The 16,354-nt window shown below is 42.3% G+C and overlaps 1 protein-coding gene across 3 annotated transcripts in view; it reads left to right on the top strand.

Moving 5' to 3' along the window:
* Positions 1 to 16,354, top strand: part of itgb8 (integrin, beta 8) — a 113,749-nt gene that overhangs the window by 46,755 nt on the left and 50,640 nt on the right. For all 3 annotated transcript variants that reach the window (XM_055661461.1, XM_055661470.1, XM_055661478.1), the window contains one exon: positions 4,110 to 4,530. In XM_055661461.1, coding sequence (XP_055517436.1) covers positions 4,110 to 4,530 — 421 coding nt within the window. The remainder of the gene's footprint in view (positions 1 to 4,109; positions 4,531 to 16,354) is intronic.

Genomic DNA, 16,354 nt, shown 5'->3' with positions numbered 1-16,354 from the left:
CGTCTAGGGAGGCTATTTGGGTGGAACTGAGAAATGGGAAAGGGGTAACAACATTTATAGGGGTGTATTATAGACCGCCAAATGGGGAGCGAGAATTGGAAGAGCAAATATGTGAGGAGATAGCAGATATTAGTAGTAAGCACAAGGTAGTGATTGTGGGAGATTTCAATTTTCCACACATAGACTGGGAAACACATTCTGTAAATGGGCTGGATGGGTTGGAGTTTGTAAAATGTGTGCAGGATAGTTTTTTGCAGCAATACATAGAAGTACCTACTAGAGAAGGGGCGGTGCTGGACCTCCTGTTAGGAAATGAGACGGGTCAGGTGGCAGAGGTATACGTTGGGGAACAGTTCAGGACCAGTGATCACAATACCATTAGTTTCAATATAAATATGGAGAGGGCCAGAACTGGACCTAGGGTTGAGATTTATGATTGGAGAAAGGTTAACTTTGAGGAGATGCGAAAGGATTTAAAAGGAGTAAATTGGGACAGTTTGTTTGATGGGAAAGATGTGGAAGAGAAATGGAGGACATTTAAAGGTGAAATTTTAAGAGTACAGAATCTTTATGTCCCTGTTCGGTTGAAAGGAAATAGTAAACATTGGAAAGAGCCATGGTTTTCAAGGGAAATTGGACACTTGGTTCGGAAAAAGAGAGAGATCTACAATAATTATAGGCAGCATGGAGTAAATGAGGTATTTGAGGAGTATAAAGAATGTAAAAATAATCTTAAGAAAGAAATTAGAAAAGCTAAAAGAAGATATGAGGTTGCTTTGGCAAGTAAGGTGAAAGTAAATCCAAAGGGTTTCTACAGCTATATTAATAGCAAAAGGATCACGAGGGAGAAAATTGGTCCCCGTGACCTGTGTGGGTTTTCTCCGGGATCTCTGGTTTCCTCCCACACTCCAAAGATGCACAGCTTTGTAAGGTAATTGGCTTGGTATAAATGTAAATTGTCCCTAGTGTGTGTATGATCGTGTTGATGTGTGGGGATTGCTGGTAGGTGTGGACTCGGTGGGCCGAAGGGCCTGTTTCTGTGCTGTATCTCTAAACTAAACTAAATTAAATGACTATGGTCCATTAGAGAGTCAGAGTGGACAGCTATCTGCAGAGCCAAAAGAGATGGGGGAGATATTGAACAATTTATTTTCTTCGGTATTCACTAAGGAGAAGGATATTGAATTATGTAGGTAAGGGAAACAAGTAGAGTAGCTATGGAAACTGAGGATCAAAGAAGAGGAAGTACTGACACTTTTGAGAAATATAAAAGTGGATAAGTCTCCAGGTCCAGACAGGATATTCCCTAGGACATTGAGGGAAGTTAGTGTAGAAATAGCAGGGGCTATGACAGAAATATTTCAAATGTCATTAGAAACGGGAATAGTGCCGGAGGATTGGCATACTGCGCATGTTGTTCCATTGTTTAAAAAGGGGTCTAAGAGTAAACCTAGCAATTATAGACCTGTTAGTTTGACGTCAGTGGTGGGCAAATTAATGGAAAGGATACTTAGAGATAATATATATAAGCATCTGGATAAACAGGGTCTGATTAGGAACAGTCAACATGGATTTGTGCCTGGAAGGTCATGTTTGACTAATCTTCTTGAATTTTTTGAAGAGCTTACTTGGGAAATTGATGAGGGTAAAGCAGTGGATGTTGTATATATGGACTTCAGTAAGGCCTTTGACAAGGTTCCTCATGGAAGGTTGGTTAAGAAGGTTCAATTGTTGGGTATTAATGGTGGAGTAGCAAGATGGATTCAACAGTGGCTGAATGGGCGATGCCAGAGAGTAATGGTGGAGTGTTGTTTGTCAGGTTGGAGGCCAGTGACTAGTGGGGTGCCACAAGGATCTGTGTTGGGTCCACTGTTGTTTGTCATGTACATCAATGATCTGGATGATGGTGTGGTAAATTGGATTAGTAAGTATGCAGTTGATACTAAGATAGGTGGGGTTGTGGATAATTAAGTAGATTTTCAAAGTCTACAGAGAGATTTATGCCAGTTGGAAGAGTGGGCTGAAAGATGGCAGATGGAGTTTAATGCTGATAGTTTGAGGTGCTACATCTTGGCAGGACAAATCAAAATAGGACGTGCATGGTAAATGGTAGGGAATTGAAGAATGCAGGTGAACAGAGGGATCTGGGAATAACTGTGCACAGTTCCCTGAAAGTGGAATCTCATGTAGATAGGGTGGTAAAGAAAGCTTTTGGTGTGCTGGCCTTTATAAATCAGAGCATTGAGTATAGAAGTTGGGATGTAATGTTAAAATTGTACAAGGCATTGGTGAGGCCAATTCTGGAGTATGGCGTACAATTTTGGTTGCCTAATTATAGGAAGGATGTCAACAAAATAGAGAGAGTACAGAGGAGATTTACTAGAATGTTGCCTGGGTTTCAGCAACTAAGTTACAGAGAAAGGTTGAACAAGTTAGGGCTTTATTCTATGGAGTGCAGAAGGTTAAGGGGGACTTGATAGAGGTCTTTAAAATGATGAGAGGGATAGACAGAGTTGACGTGGATAAGCTTTTCCCACTGAGTGTAGGGAAGATTCAAACAAGGGAACATGACTTGAGAATTAAGGGACAGAAGTTTAGGAGTAACATGAGGGGGAACCTCTTTACTCGGAGAGTGGTGGCTGTGTGGAATGAGCTTCCAGTGAAGGTGGTGGAGGCAGGTTCGTTTTTATCATTTAAAAATAAATTGGATAGTTATGTGGACGGGAAAGGAATGGAGGGTTATGGTCAGAGCGCAGGTATATGGGACTAGGGGAGAATACGTGTTCGGCACGGACTAGAAGGGTCGAGTTGTCCTGTATCCGTGCTGTAATTGTTATATGGTTATATGCCATTAAGAAAAGAGCAGAAAGTTTAACCACTGTTTTTCTGAATGAAGGTTAAGCTGATTTGTTCATCCACTATTTGGTATGATCTGAATTTGTGAAAGATTCTTTATGAATGGCAGATTATTTTTCTCCTCATGTGATGGTATGAATCAATCTGTAACTGTCAGTCAGTTGCACACAAGCACTCTTCATATTTGAGATATTGGGTGAAATGCCATCAGATTGAAATTGAATTATTTTAGACTACATTCATCGTTTAAACAGAACAGCCAAAGCCAGTTTCAGTTTCTTATAAAAACAAGGAGATAAGGTGAATGGTATAGATGTATTTCAGAAAAAGATGGGTATAGCTGAGGTAGAAAGCAGTGAAGGATTGTGCTGGTAGGATTGGATACAAGGGGTGAAAGGAAGCTCCAAGGGAGCATAAACATCACTGGTCAGTTGCTCTGAATGTTTCGGCGCTCTACATTCTTTGTATTGTCTTTATGATGCATTCTAATTTCTCACCCCAAAAAGTGGGGAAGTCAGTAGGAAATAAACTCTACACAAAGCCTCGGTCCTTGCAGTAAATGCTACTTAATAATAATTGTTTTCAGCTATAAACTTCTAATGGTTAAAACACAAAATGCTGGAGCAACTCAGCGGGTCATTCAGCATCCGTAGAGGGGATGGACAGGTATATTATGGTTCAAGACCCTTCTTCAGACATTCCATTCAGGGTTCATTGGTTGCCTGTGTGGACTGCGTCTTGTAACTGTGCGGGCCACACAGCATTGGCTAAACCATTATGTGGGATTGCATGGACACATTGAAGAGCATTGTGATTACCTCCCCTATATTTTCCTTAATTCTATGGCAGCCTGTTCTGTCACTGTGAAGCCATGGGCATGGGAAGAGATCTTTATGCATTGACATGCCGCCCAGTGGTCAGTTCAGCAATACCAAGGCTGCAGAGAGCTTCACATTGTTGGTACCTATGGAAACACATAGGTACAAGCATCTGTGTGCAAAATCGCTTTCCATTACTTTTAACAATTTTTTTTGTGAGTTTCATGATTTCTTTCCTAAGATTATAAGAGGACATTTAGCATTATTAGCATATGGTGCTCTAAAAGAGGGTGAAATGCCATTGTTGGCTAAGTAGGCTTCAAATAAAAGGAAACAGTTTTTAATTATTAACATGTTTTAATTACTTTTGATAAAATGTATTTATCAGTTATCCTACTCCTCACAATGCTAATTTTCATTTTTCTTCCGATTTAGGTTTCCTTTAATGTGACCATTGGAGTGACCGAGTGTTATGAAGGCGACAAGTCGATCATTTTAAAACCTGTTGGATACAATGAAACAACTATTATTTCTCTCAGCAGCACGTGTGCTTGTCAGTGCAAAGGACCTAAAGCTCATGTTGCTGGAAGATGCTTTAATAAAGAGGTTGACCTAGATTGTAGACTTTGCCAGTGTGAAGACAGTGTTACCAATTCTACTTGCAGGACATTGTCCAAAGAACAATGTCTCATTGAAGGTTGCCAACAGTGCAAAGACCAGCCTGTTTGCAGTAATCGAGGGATCTGCAACTGTGGGAATTGTTTATGCTACCAAACGAAACTAGGTAGAGTGTATGGAAAATATTGTGAACTGGATGACTTTTCTTGTCCTTATCACCAAGGGCAACTGTGTGCTGGTAAGATGATGAATTCATGACATTCATTAACTCCTGTAGAGCTAGTTCATCACTAAATGTTACACTATTTCCTTGAATATTATTAGTAAATTCAACAATAATGTAAGACTTTAATACTGACTTTTGTGTGAATTTTAATCCTTTTGGCATTCTTAATATCCTGGCATACATTTCAAATTCAATCTTAAGCCTTTTCTTTCAATTGATGGTCTCTTGAGCATGAAGATCACACGAATCAACCATGCATTGAGGTTCCAAATATACTGATAATCAAAACTTTATTGTGACGACTTTATTATCAATGTTCAGAAAAACTTGGGTGAGAGCAAAAATGACTGTGGACTTCTGCAGCCCAGGATGGGGGACAGATGCAGATTTCAGAAGGCCGTACCTGTCCGACAGCAGATGCAGGGAGAGGATAAGCTTGATCAATACTTCAGAGTGACGATGACATTTTTGCTTTTGAGTTGATTGGTAACAGACATTTGCAGCAGAATCTCTAATTAGAATTTCTAATTTGAGGAAGGACATCCTTGTGATTGAGGCAGTGCAGCATAGGTTCACAAGATTGATCCCTGGGATGGCGGGATTGTCATATGAGGAAAGATTGAAAAGACTAGGCTTGTATTCACTGGAGTTTGGAAGGATGAGGGTGAAAATGTTCCCAATGTTGGGTGAGTGTAGAACCAGGGGTCACAGTCTTAGAATAAAGGAGAGGCCATTTAAGACTGAGGTGAGAAAAAACTTTTTCACCCAGAGAGGTGTGAATTTGTGGATTTCCCTGCTACAGAGGGCAGTGGAGGCCAAATCACTAGATGGATTTAAGAGAGAGTAATGTCCCTGCTCCACTTAGGAAAACTGAACGGAAACCTCTGGAGACTTTGCGCCCCACCCAAGGTTTCCGTGTGGTTCCCGGAGGTTGCAGGTGGTTGCTGGAGGTTGCAGGTAGTGGAAGCAGGTAAGGAGACTGATAAAAACCTCCAGGAACTGCACGGAAACCTTGGGTGGGGCACAAAGTCTCCAGAGGTTTCCGTTCAGGTTTCCTAAGTGGGACAGGGGCATTAGATAGAGCTCTAGGGGCTAGTGGAATCAAGGGATATGGGGAGAAGACAGGCACGGGTTATTGATTGGGGACGATCAGCCATGATCACAATTAATGGCGGTGCTGGCTCAAAGGGCCGAATGGCCTCCTGCACCTATTTTCTATGTTTCTAATCTCCTGCTCATTGGATTTAGCGGTCACTTTTTTACCACTCATGTCAATGTATCCTCAACGTCTATGCTTTTGAATCACTCCACGGTTACCATATAAGATACTTGCAGCATCTCAATCACTGGTCCACTTGCATAAGATACATGTCCATGTAACAATGGTCAGAATGAACAGGAACCTGCATTTGGACTGGATGGCTGCATGCGTATGATGATCAAGGCATCCTTTAAATCACCCAAGAGTATTTTCTGCCATTTAAATATTTATTTCATCAATATACATTTAGTGAGTAACCACAAAAGGATGTGTCCGAAGGTTTTTCCAAAATTTCCAGATAATGTCCATATGCTCTGGTAGCTGTCCATTCCAAAAATCTTTGAACCTTGATGAAGACTTAAGCCCCTGTCCCACTTAGGAGACCTAAACAGCAACCTCTGGTGACCTTGCCCGCCACCCAAAAAAAATCAAGGTCGAGGTGACCTGCAACCTCCTACCCCCTCCCACGCATATGCTGAAAACCTTCCTCGACTATGAAGAAAACCAGCTTCGACTAGACCTGTGACTAAAAAATTATCAATTTTTAAAATGGCAACCTATTTTTAGTCGAGGCAGGTTTTAATCATAATGAAAAAATAGCAACAACCTAGATGAAGCCTCAACCACGCGGAAACCACTTTAAACCATTAGGGAGAGTGACCAAAACCTCCGGTGACCTCATGAAAACCTTGGGTGGTGGGCAAGGTCACCAGAGGTTGCTGTTTAGGTCTCCTAAGTGGGACAGGGGCTTTACCAGTTAATTGTTTAGAATCAAGCAATATCTCCTTAAAATATGTCTAATAATAGCCATCCATAAATCTCATGGGAAGTCCAATGAGAAGCACCTGTATCATTGATCATGCCAAATGCATGCTGAAGGTGCCTAAACAAATTTGGAAGTACCCGTCTAACAGTTAACATCTGGAAGAGTGAGGTCTGTAGTGTTGTGTGACAGCAAGGATTAAATATGCAGAAGGAACAGGCCACTGACCCTTCACATAATTATGATCGGGAGAAGAAAAAGTGTGAAGGCAGCCAATGCGACAACATGCTAGAATGTGTGGGAAACCTGCATTTGTTTTTGAAAATCATTCAGGTTCCATCAGCTCACCTATGTGGCATATAGATAAATGATGCAATTTTCCCTCCTCTTCACCAAAATAAAACAGCCAGCCATCCCTTTGCAGATCCCCTCCTACTGAAATAATGATTTACACACACCCTCATACCACCCAACTTCGCTAAGCAGTAATTTATCCTTTCCTATTCTTCTTCGTGCATTTGAGGCAGCAGAAGTCTGTGGCAGGGTAATGCCACCGGTTCAACATCCATAGGTGCCCGCCCTAAAAAGGGCGCATGCTCCGGGCTGGCGCCAAGTTGCGGCACTGCTGCTGTCTCTGTTTTTTGTAGTTCGCCTGACTGAGGTCAGTTGACAGGGCTCACCATGGGGAGGTCGACAACATGAGCCCCCCTTTACTATTAATTCGCAGTGAACCAAAATGTGCAAGGCAATCAAAGTTTTAGAAAGAAGTAATTTGCATATTAATCAATCTGAACTCAAATGCTGTCTGTGTGGTATTGCACAGTACTTTTCTAACCATGCGGGTGTCCTACAAGTGCTCTGGTTTCCCCCACACATCCCAAAGACATGCAGGTTTGTAAGTTGATTCACCTCTGTAAAATCCCCCCTTGTTTTACAGGGAGTGGATGAGAAAGTGGGATAATGTAGAACTAGTGTGAACTAGTGTGATCAATGATCAGTGTGGACATGGAGGGCTGAAGGGCCTGTTTCCATGCTGTATCTTTAAACATTTAACATCATGCATTCTGTTCTTTATTTTTATTTTCCTTTTAAATTCTACTCAGCATATATTTAATGAAAATTGCCTTCATAATTTTATTGTGCTGTAACTCTGTACCTCCTGCCATTGGAAGCATCTGTTGATGTAACTGTGATGGTAAGTCTGTGCTCCTCGTAAGGTTTCCTACACTTCAAATACAAAAAGACTATTATGACTTGAAATAATAGTGAATTCCTGACTTTATTTAATTGTTTGCTTAAAAAAGAGGAGAAGATGGCAGTGAGATTTTAGTAAGCATTATTACACATCAAAATGTTGTAATAACACAGCTGTGCAAGAATGATCAGTGGGGAAAGATAGCACATTTGTTCCAAACATTGCCATAGTATTGAAATAGGCTTATCAAAAGAGACAAAGGAAAATAAAACTTCATCAGTGGCTCTTGCTTCTAAAAAAAGAGTTGAAAAGATTAAGTGAGAAATATTGCATGATTCTTCTTTAAAGAATTCATTGAATGTGGATAAATGTGGTAATATCTTCATTTATTGCTTATCATCAAGGTTTGATAAAACTCAGTGGCTTGGTTGGTAGATCTGGGAACTTTGCCATTAGGTTGACCCTGTGACCGTTCAGGCTGCAGACTCGCAGCTACAGCGATAGCAACAACTTCCATTTATGGAGCACCTTTAATAGGTCAGGAGCAAAATTAGGCCCTGGTGGAAATCTGAAATTCCTCAGATGAAATCTCCTGCTTTGCTTTTATGTGGACTTGACAATCCAATAAGGCAAATGCTCGCAGAGTTCAGCTTATCTCTGGACTATTAAAATATAAATGTTAATTGTTGTCTGCTTGTATTAATCTATGTTATTCATTTCTTTAAATGGTTCAGAATTTGCAATATTTTTCATTTGATTTATCATTATTAATTGCAATGGTTTTACAAATGATGAGCAACATCTTAATGTATTTTTCAAATATTGAAAGTGTACATCTATGTTTTACCCACCAGGAGCTGTGGTTTCCTATCCAAAATTGCTCATTTCAGTATTCCCTCGTGATAAATCTGACTGTGGAAATGGGGAAGTATTCATTTTTTGGTTGCCAGTGATTATCATATAAATATTCACCAACAACTAATTGTACAGTCAAAATGTTAATTCCCACCGAGTTTAATTGGTCAGAAGTGGTTTGTTTCTCAACTCCTCATTCACATAGTGAGCTGGCAAGCCTTTGCTCAGTCAGCTCAAGTAAAAGCAAGTCCCAAGCTTGCCAATTATGCTTCGCTCCCTGTTCTGCATCCACATTGATCTCTGTGTGGCATCCAGTGGTAGTGTGCCCAGTGGTAGCATTTCACCATTATATTGTGGAATGTGTGTCAGATTTGACCTGTTCTGAAATTGCAGCTGTTGATTAGAATGGAAATGATTGGTTAGCACAAGGATAGCCAAGTGGCACAACTAGTAGAGTGCTGCCTTGTAGCTTCAGTCCCCAGACTTCAACCCTTATCTGATGCTGTCTGCGTACCAGTTTCCACCAACGTCCCAAAAATGTGTGGGCTGGTAGGTTCATTGACCACAAGTGTAGATAAATAGCAGAATCTGTGGGAAGTTAAGGGCAATGTGGAGAACATTGAATGACTGTAAATGGGTGTTTGATGATTGGTGTGGACTCAGTGGGCTGAAGGACATGTTTCAATTCTCAAGACTATGACGCTCAAGAGCTCTACGTAAAGTATTTTTTTCTGAAGTAATTCAGTTCAACAAATATTAGTACTTGCCCATGCTCTTAAATATTTAAAATTTCTAGTTTTTGATTCTGACAAGTGGTGGTATTCAGGGACATTTAGGTTTTTGAATGGTTTGACTGCTGGCTATGCCCAGGAGGTATGGTTTGGCCAGTGTTTTCAGCAGGTTTATCGGCATGGCTTAGCTTTGTACCTGCCCCCCACCCTGCCATGTGACAACATCATATAATGCAAGGCCATGGTATTGCGCCATCCTTCAGCCTAGAGAATCGTGCCAGCACGAGAACAGAAGTTAAGATCAGCAGAGGCACGAGAAGTAGGTTTGTAGTTGTCACACAGCTCAGCAAAACTCTAGGCCAATTAACACCAATTCCTCCTCCATTGCCAGTGTGAGGCCACACGCAAATCGGATGAACAGCACCTCATATTTTGCTTAGGTAGCATACAATCCAACGGTATGATCTTTGACCTCTAATTTTAAGTAACTTATCTGAACACCTCTCTCCCCTGCAGCATTTTGTGTCTACCTCCAAATAACACCTGTTATCCATCTAGAAACAGAGAAAAACAGGTGCAGGAGTAGGCCCTTTGGCCCTTCGAGCCAGCACCACCATTCAATATGATCATGGCTGATCATCTAAAATCAGTACCCTGTTCCTGCTTTTTCCCCATATCCCTTGAATCCTAAGAGCTAAATCTAACTCATGAAAACATTCAGTGAATTGGCCTCCACAGCCTTCTGTGGCGGGGAATTCCTCAGATTCACAATATTCATGAAGGTTTTCCTCATCTCAGTCCTAGACGGCCTACCCCATATTCTTAAACTGCGACCCCTGTTTCTGGGCTCCACCAACATTAGGAACATTTTTTCAGCATCTAGCCTGTCCAATCCTTTAAGAATGTTATATGCTTCTATAATATGCTCTCTCATCCTTCTGAATACAAGCCCAGTCGACCCATTCTTTTATCAACGGTAGGTCACACCATCCCGGGAATTAACCTGGTTAACCTACACTGCACTCCCTTAATAGCAGTAATGTCCTTCCTCAAATTAGGAGACCAAAATTGCACACAATACTCCAGGTGCGGTCTCATCAGGGCCCTGTACAACTGCAGTAGGACCTCCTTGCTCCTAAACTCAAATCCTCTCGCAATGAAGGCCAACATTCCATTTGCTTTTTTCACTGCCTGCTGTACCTGCATGCTTCCTTTCAGTGACTGATGTACAAACACACCCAGGTCTCGGTGCACTTCCTTTTTCCTAAACTGACACCATTCAGATAATCTGCCTTCCTGTCCTTGCCACCAAAGTGGATAACCTCACATTTATCCACATTATACTGCGTCTGCCATGGATCTGCACACTCACCCAACATATCCGTCACCCAGCAGCCCCATAGCATCCTCATTGTAGCTCACACTGCCACCCAGTTTTGTGTCATCTGCAAACTTGGAGATGTCACATTTAATTCCCTTGTCTAAATCATTAATATATATATATATATTGTAAATAATTGGGGTCCCAGCACCGAGCCTTGAAGCACCTCACTAGTCACTGCCTACAGCAAGACTGGGACAAAACTTCAGCTATTTGCTAAAAAGTATCTGGAATATTTGCACCACACAAATAACTAGAAAATAATTATCTCCAACTGGGTGCTTTTAACAAAAGTCCCATTTACATTCACCAATACTGCTGCCAATGATCCTTCCATGTTCTTGGAGAAACCATTGCCCAGATGCTTAACTAGGTCAGCTATGAACTGTTTAGCCCAATTATCCAGTATTTGACTATTTGGAAATCCTGATGGATCAGCATCTGGCTCATTCCTTAATGAACTAGATACATAGACCTACCATCAGTAGATCTGCGTATTCTCAACTTTGGACTTCATTGGTAGGAGTGTTTGTGGTGAGGTCTGGATTGCAGGCCATGATCCAGAGTGTTTGTAAGTTTTAGCTATTAATAAGCTGAAATTCATCCAGCTTTATTTAGAACATAAAACCTAGATCATATAACAGTACAGCACAGAACAGGCCCTTTGGCCCGCGATGTCCGTGCTGAACACGATGCCATTAAACTAATCTATGCACATCCATATCCCTCTATATCCATTGGCGCATCTAAAGGCACCTTAAATGCCACTATCATAGGATTTATTTTTTTGCATTCCCTTAAACGCACTGGGGACTCTGTTTCCTTCTCCTTTTAAACTGAGTGGGTTTACTAGAAAAATTGTAAAATCATCGTGTAACTGTTTGATAGATAATGGAATAAATATGTGCTGTATTAATATCAATTACATCCAATAGTTTGCAACCTCTGCCAGTTGCTGATTGGATTCATGGAGTTTTGTTGAAAGTACTGTGACTAAAGGCCTGATCAGATGTTGGAGATTCTGTGACATGACTCACCTCAGAGCCCCTCGACTAGTCACAAGGTATAAATAACATGGTGGAATAATGTCTACATGTCTGAATGAGTTCAACTCCAACAGCGGAAAAAGTATTTGTGTCTGGATGTTTTACCTGGATAGAAGTGAACCTTGGTATACGTGACAATAATAAATCAATGACAATAGCATCCACTATAGTTACTCGCCAAGGCTGATCTGATAGAACATCCCAAACTTGTGACCTCCAGCAATACGTGAAAGAGGGGGAGGGGAGATGAAGAATACAACCCATCCTCAGGTCCCCTTCCAAGTCACACATCATCCTGACCTGAAAGAACCTTCATCATCTCTTCCTCCCTTCATCAGCACTGCAGGATCCCCTTCAGGTTAGAACTTGCACAGTTGAAAAGAATGATTACATCTGCTCCTTCTCCACCTCCCTGTGGGCAATTAGAGATAGGCAATTAATACTGGCCCACATCCCAAAAATTATTAAATGAACATGTGTATCTCGCCAATGCTTAAACAACATTGATTCACAGTCCCAGCATTCTTCACAAAACAGCACTATGCAACTCGTTAATCACAAGAACTGGGGTTGTGTATGGAAGCATCTCCCCTGCACCTTTATGTAGTTGTGGCAGACAGGAACAAAACAGGGTTTCATTTGTTTGGCAGGAATGACCGTGATGGACAAAGGTAGACTTTGGTTAGTTTATATTTTTCCTTTTTATTAAACTTTAAAGTGTTTTAATTGAGAAGTTTGTTTTAAAGTGTGTTTTGATCTTTTAAAAGTTAATATATGATCCATTCATGATTTTCGACAGGTCAGGTTTGTCAGCCATCTATGCCAGGGCAATTGTGTTACTGGCTGCGAAAATTTCTTTCAGAAAACCACTTGCTGAGCTTGATCTACTTTACTGCAGCAAGGTAACTTCATATAATCATATAATATAATCATATAACAGTTACAGCAAGGAAACAGGCCATCTCGACCCTTCAAGTCCGTGCCGAACACGTATTCTCCCCTAGTCCCATATACCTGCGCTCAGACCATAACCCTCCATTCCTTTCCCGTCCATATAACTATCCAATTTATTTTTAAATGATAAAAACGAACCTGCCTCCACCACCTTCACTGGAAGCTCATTCCACACAGCCACCACTCTCTGAGTAAAGAAGTTCCCCCTCATGTTACCCCTAAACTTCTGTCCCTTAATTCTCAAGTCATGTCCCCTTGTTTGAATCTTCCCTACTCTCAGTGGGAAAAGCTTATCCACGTCAACTCTGTCTATCCCTCTCATCATTTTAAAGACCTCTATCAAGTCCCCCCTTAACCTTCTGCGCTCCAAAGAATAAAGCCCTAACTTGTTCAACCTTTCTCTGTAACTTAGTTGCTGAAACCCAGGCAACATTCTAGTAAATCTCCTCTGTACTCTCTCTATTTTGTAGACATCCTTCCTATAATTAGGCAACCAAAATTGTACACCATACTCCAAAATTGGCCTCACCAATGCCTTGTACAATTTTAACATTACATCCCAACTTCTACACTCAATGCTCTGATTTATAAAGGCCAGCACACCAAAAGCTTTCTTTACCACCCTATCTACATGAGATTCCACTTTCAGGGAACTGTGCACAGTTATTCCCAGATCCCTCTGTTCACCTGCATTCTTCAATTCCCTACCATTTACCATGTACGTCCTATTTTCATTTGTCCTGCCAACATGTAGCACCTCACACTTATCAGCATTAAACTCCATCTGCCATCTTTCAGCCCACTCTTCCAACTGGCATAAATCTCTCTGTAGACTTTGAAAATCTACTTCATTATCCACAACCCCACCTATCTTAGTATCATCTGCATACTTACTAATCCAATTTACCACACCATCATCCAGATCATTGATGTACATGACAAACAACAGTGGACACAACACAGTGTTAAAAAGGCCAAGAGAGAGTACCTGTCTAAAATTATTGTGTCAAAGTGTAACAACCCTCGTGTGCTATTTGAAATCATTGACTCTGTTCTAAATGCCCCGCAGCCTGTCTGTCTGGAAGCTTCACCTGAAATGTGTAATGACTTCCTGCACTTTTTTGTTGATAAGGTTGTTTCCTTAAGGGCTAACATTTCAGCACCTGCCTCTGACCCTTCTATTTCGGTCCCTTGCCTGGTGGTATTCAACAAGTTTGAGCCTGTGACTATATCGTATTTAAAGGATGTGGTTTCCCATATTAAGCCATCGGGTTCTCCTTGTGATGCGGTCCCTCCACATCTTTTTAAGGAGGTTTTCTCTAGTATAGGGCAGTCGGTTCTTACCATTATTAACAGCAGCTTGTGTTCTGGGGTTGTCCCCGTGAGTTTTAAGCATGCGGTAGTGCAACCACTGCTTAAGAAACCTGGCCTGGATCAATCTGTTCTGGCCAATTTTAGACCCATCTCGAAATTGCCTTTTATTTCTAAATTACTGGAGAGAGTTGTTTATGCTCAGCTAAAACTATTCCTGGAGGAGCATGATATTCGGGAGATCTTCCAGTCTGGATTTAAAACCATGCACAGCACGGAGTCAGCATTGCTAAGGGTTTTTAACGATATCCTCCTGGCTAATGATTCTGGGGATTGTGTGGTTCTTGTCCTGCTGGACTTGTCTGCCGCCTTTGATACGGTGGACCATAATATCTTATTATCTCGGCTACAGCAGTTAGTGGGCATCTGCGACAGTGCCCTGGGATGGTTCAGGTCCTATCTGGCAGACAGAACCATGTGTGTTAGCCTTGCTGGGTTTGAATCCTCTTCCGCTCCCCTGTCATATGGGGTTCCACAGGGTTCGATTCTGGGGCCCCTGCTTTTCTCGCTGTACATACTTCCTCTGGGTTCCATCCTTAGAAAGCATGGCATCTCCTTCCACTGTTATGCAGATGATACCCAGCTTTATTTGCCGCTGAGGAGGGAAGATGCCTTTTCTGTAAAATCGCTTCTGTCTTGTTTTGATGACATTAAGTCCTGGTTGGCCCTAAACTTTCTTGGATTTAATGAAAAGAAGACAGAGGTGATTTTATTTGATCCCAATGGCTGCCGTGAACCTCCATTTGTTGATTTAGGTCCATTGTCAAGGTACGTGAAGCCAACAGTTGTGAACCTGGGTTTTAGGATGGACAGTGACTTTAAATTAGATCGCCAAATATGCGCGGTGGTTAAGTCCAGCTTCTTTCACCTAAGGAAGCTGGCGAAGGTGAAGCCCATTCTCGAGCGGCAGCATTTTGAGACAGTAATCCATGCCTTTATTACATCTAGGCTGGATTACTGTAACGCGCTCTATTTTGGTGTTGCTCGTTCTTCACTGGCTCGTCTCCAGTTGGTTCAGAATGCTGCTGCTCGCCTTTTAACAGGGACTCGAAAGAGGGAGCACATATCGCCAATTCTGGCCTCCCTACACTGGCTCCCGGTGCACTTTCGGGTTCATTTTAAGTTACTGTTATTTGTTTTTAAATCTCTGAATGGGCTCGCCCCGCCTTACCTCTCTCAGCTGCTCCACCCATACACTCCTGCCCGGTCCCTCAGGTCAGCTGGTCAGCTGCTCCTGGAGGTACCGAGGTCTAGTCGGAGGCTCAGAGGGGATAGAGCCTTCTCTGTTGCTGCTCCGGCACTCTGGAACACCCTGCCGCTGCACATCAGACAGGCCCCCTCACTGTCCATCTTCAAATCCAGTGTTAAAACGCATTTGTACTCCCTGGCTTTTGACCATGCCTGAGGCTTTGCTTCTGTTTGTGGTGTTTTTGATGTTTCTTTATTTTACATGTCTTTTCCTACTATTTCTTTTGATTGTTATTTTTGGTGTGTATTAACTTTTTTGTCAATGATTAGTGATGTACAGCACTTTGTTGCAGCTATGTTTGTTTTTAAAGTGCTCTATAAATAAAATTATTATTATTATTATTATTATATCTCTGTGGCACCCCACTAGTCACTGGCATCCAACCTGACAAACAACCATCCACCATTGTGGATATCTGGACTACACGTCTTCCCACCCTGCCCCCTGTAAAGACTCCATCCCCTACTCCCAATTCCTCCGCCTACGCCGCATCTGTTCCCAGGATGAGACATTCCATACCAGGGCATCGGAAATGTCCTCGTTCTTCAGGGAACGGGGATTCCCCTCCGCCACCATAGATGAGGCTCGCACCAGGGTCTCATCCATACCCTGCAACACTGCTCTCTCTCCCCATCCCCGCTCTCGCAACAAGGGCAGAGTCCCCCTGGTCCTCACCTTTCACCCCACCTGCCGGCAATTACAACACATAATCCTCAGCCATTTCCGCCACCTCCAACGTGACCCCACCACTCGCCACATCTTCCCATCTCCCCCTATGTCTGCCTTCCGCAAAGACCGCTCCCTCCGCAACTCCCTTGTCAATTCTTCCCTTCCCTCCCGTACCACCTCCTCCCCGGGCACTTTCCGTTGCAACCGCAAGAGATCTACACGTGTCCCTTCACCTCCCCCCTCGACTCCATTCAAGGATCCAAGCAGTCATTCCAGGTGCGACAAGGGTTCGCCTGTATCTCCTCCCACCTCAGCTACTGCATCCGCTGCTCTAGATGTCAGCTGATTTACATCGGGGAGA

Source organism: Leucoraja erinacea, chromosome 2 (assembly GCF_028641065.1).
Source record: "Leucoraja erinacea ecotype New England chromosome 2, Leri_hhj_1, whole genome shotgun sequence".
Classification (NCBI taxonomy): Eukaryota; Metazoa; Chordata; class Chondrichthyes; order Rajiformes; family Rajidae; genus Leucoraja; species Leucoraja erinaceus.
The sequence above is the reverse complement of the archived record's forward strand: the minus strand, read 5'-3'. Positions and strand labels throughout refer to the sequence as shown.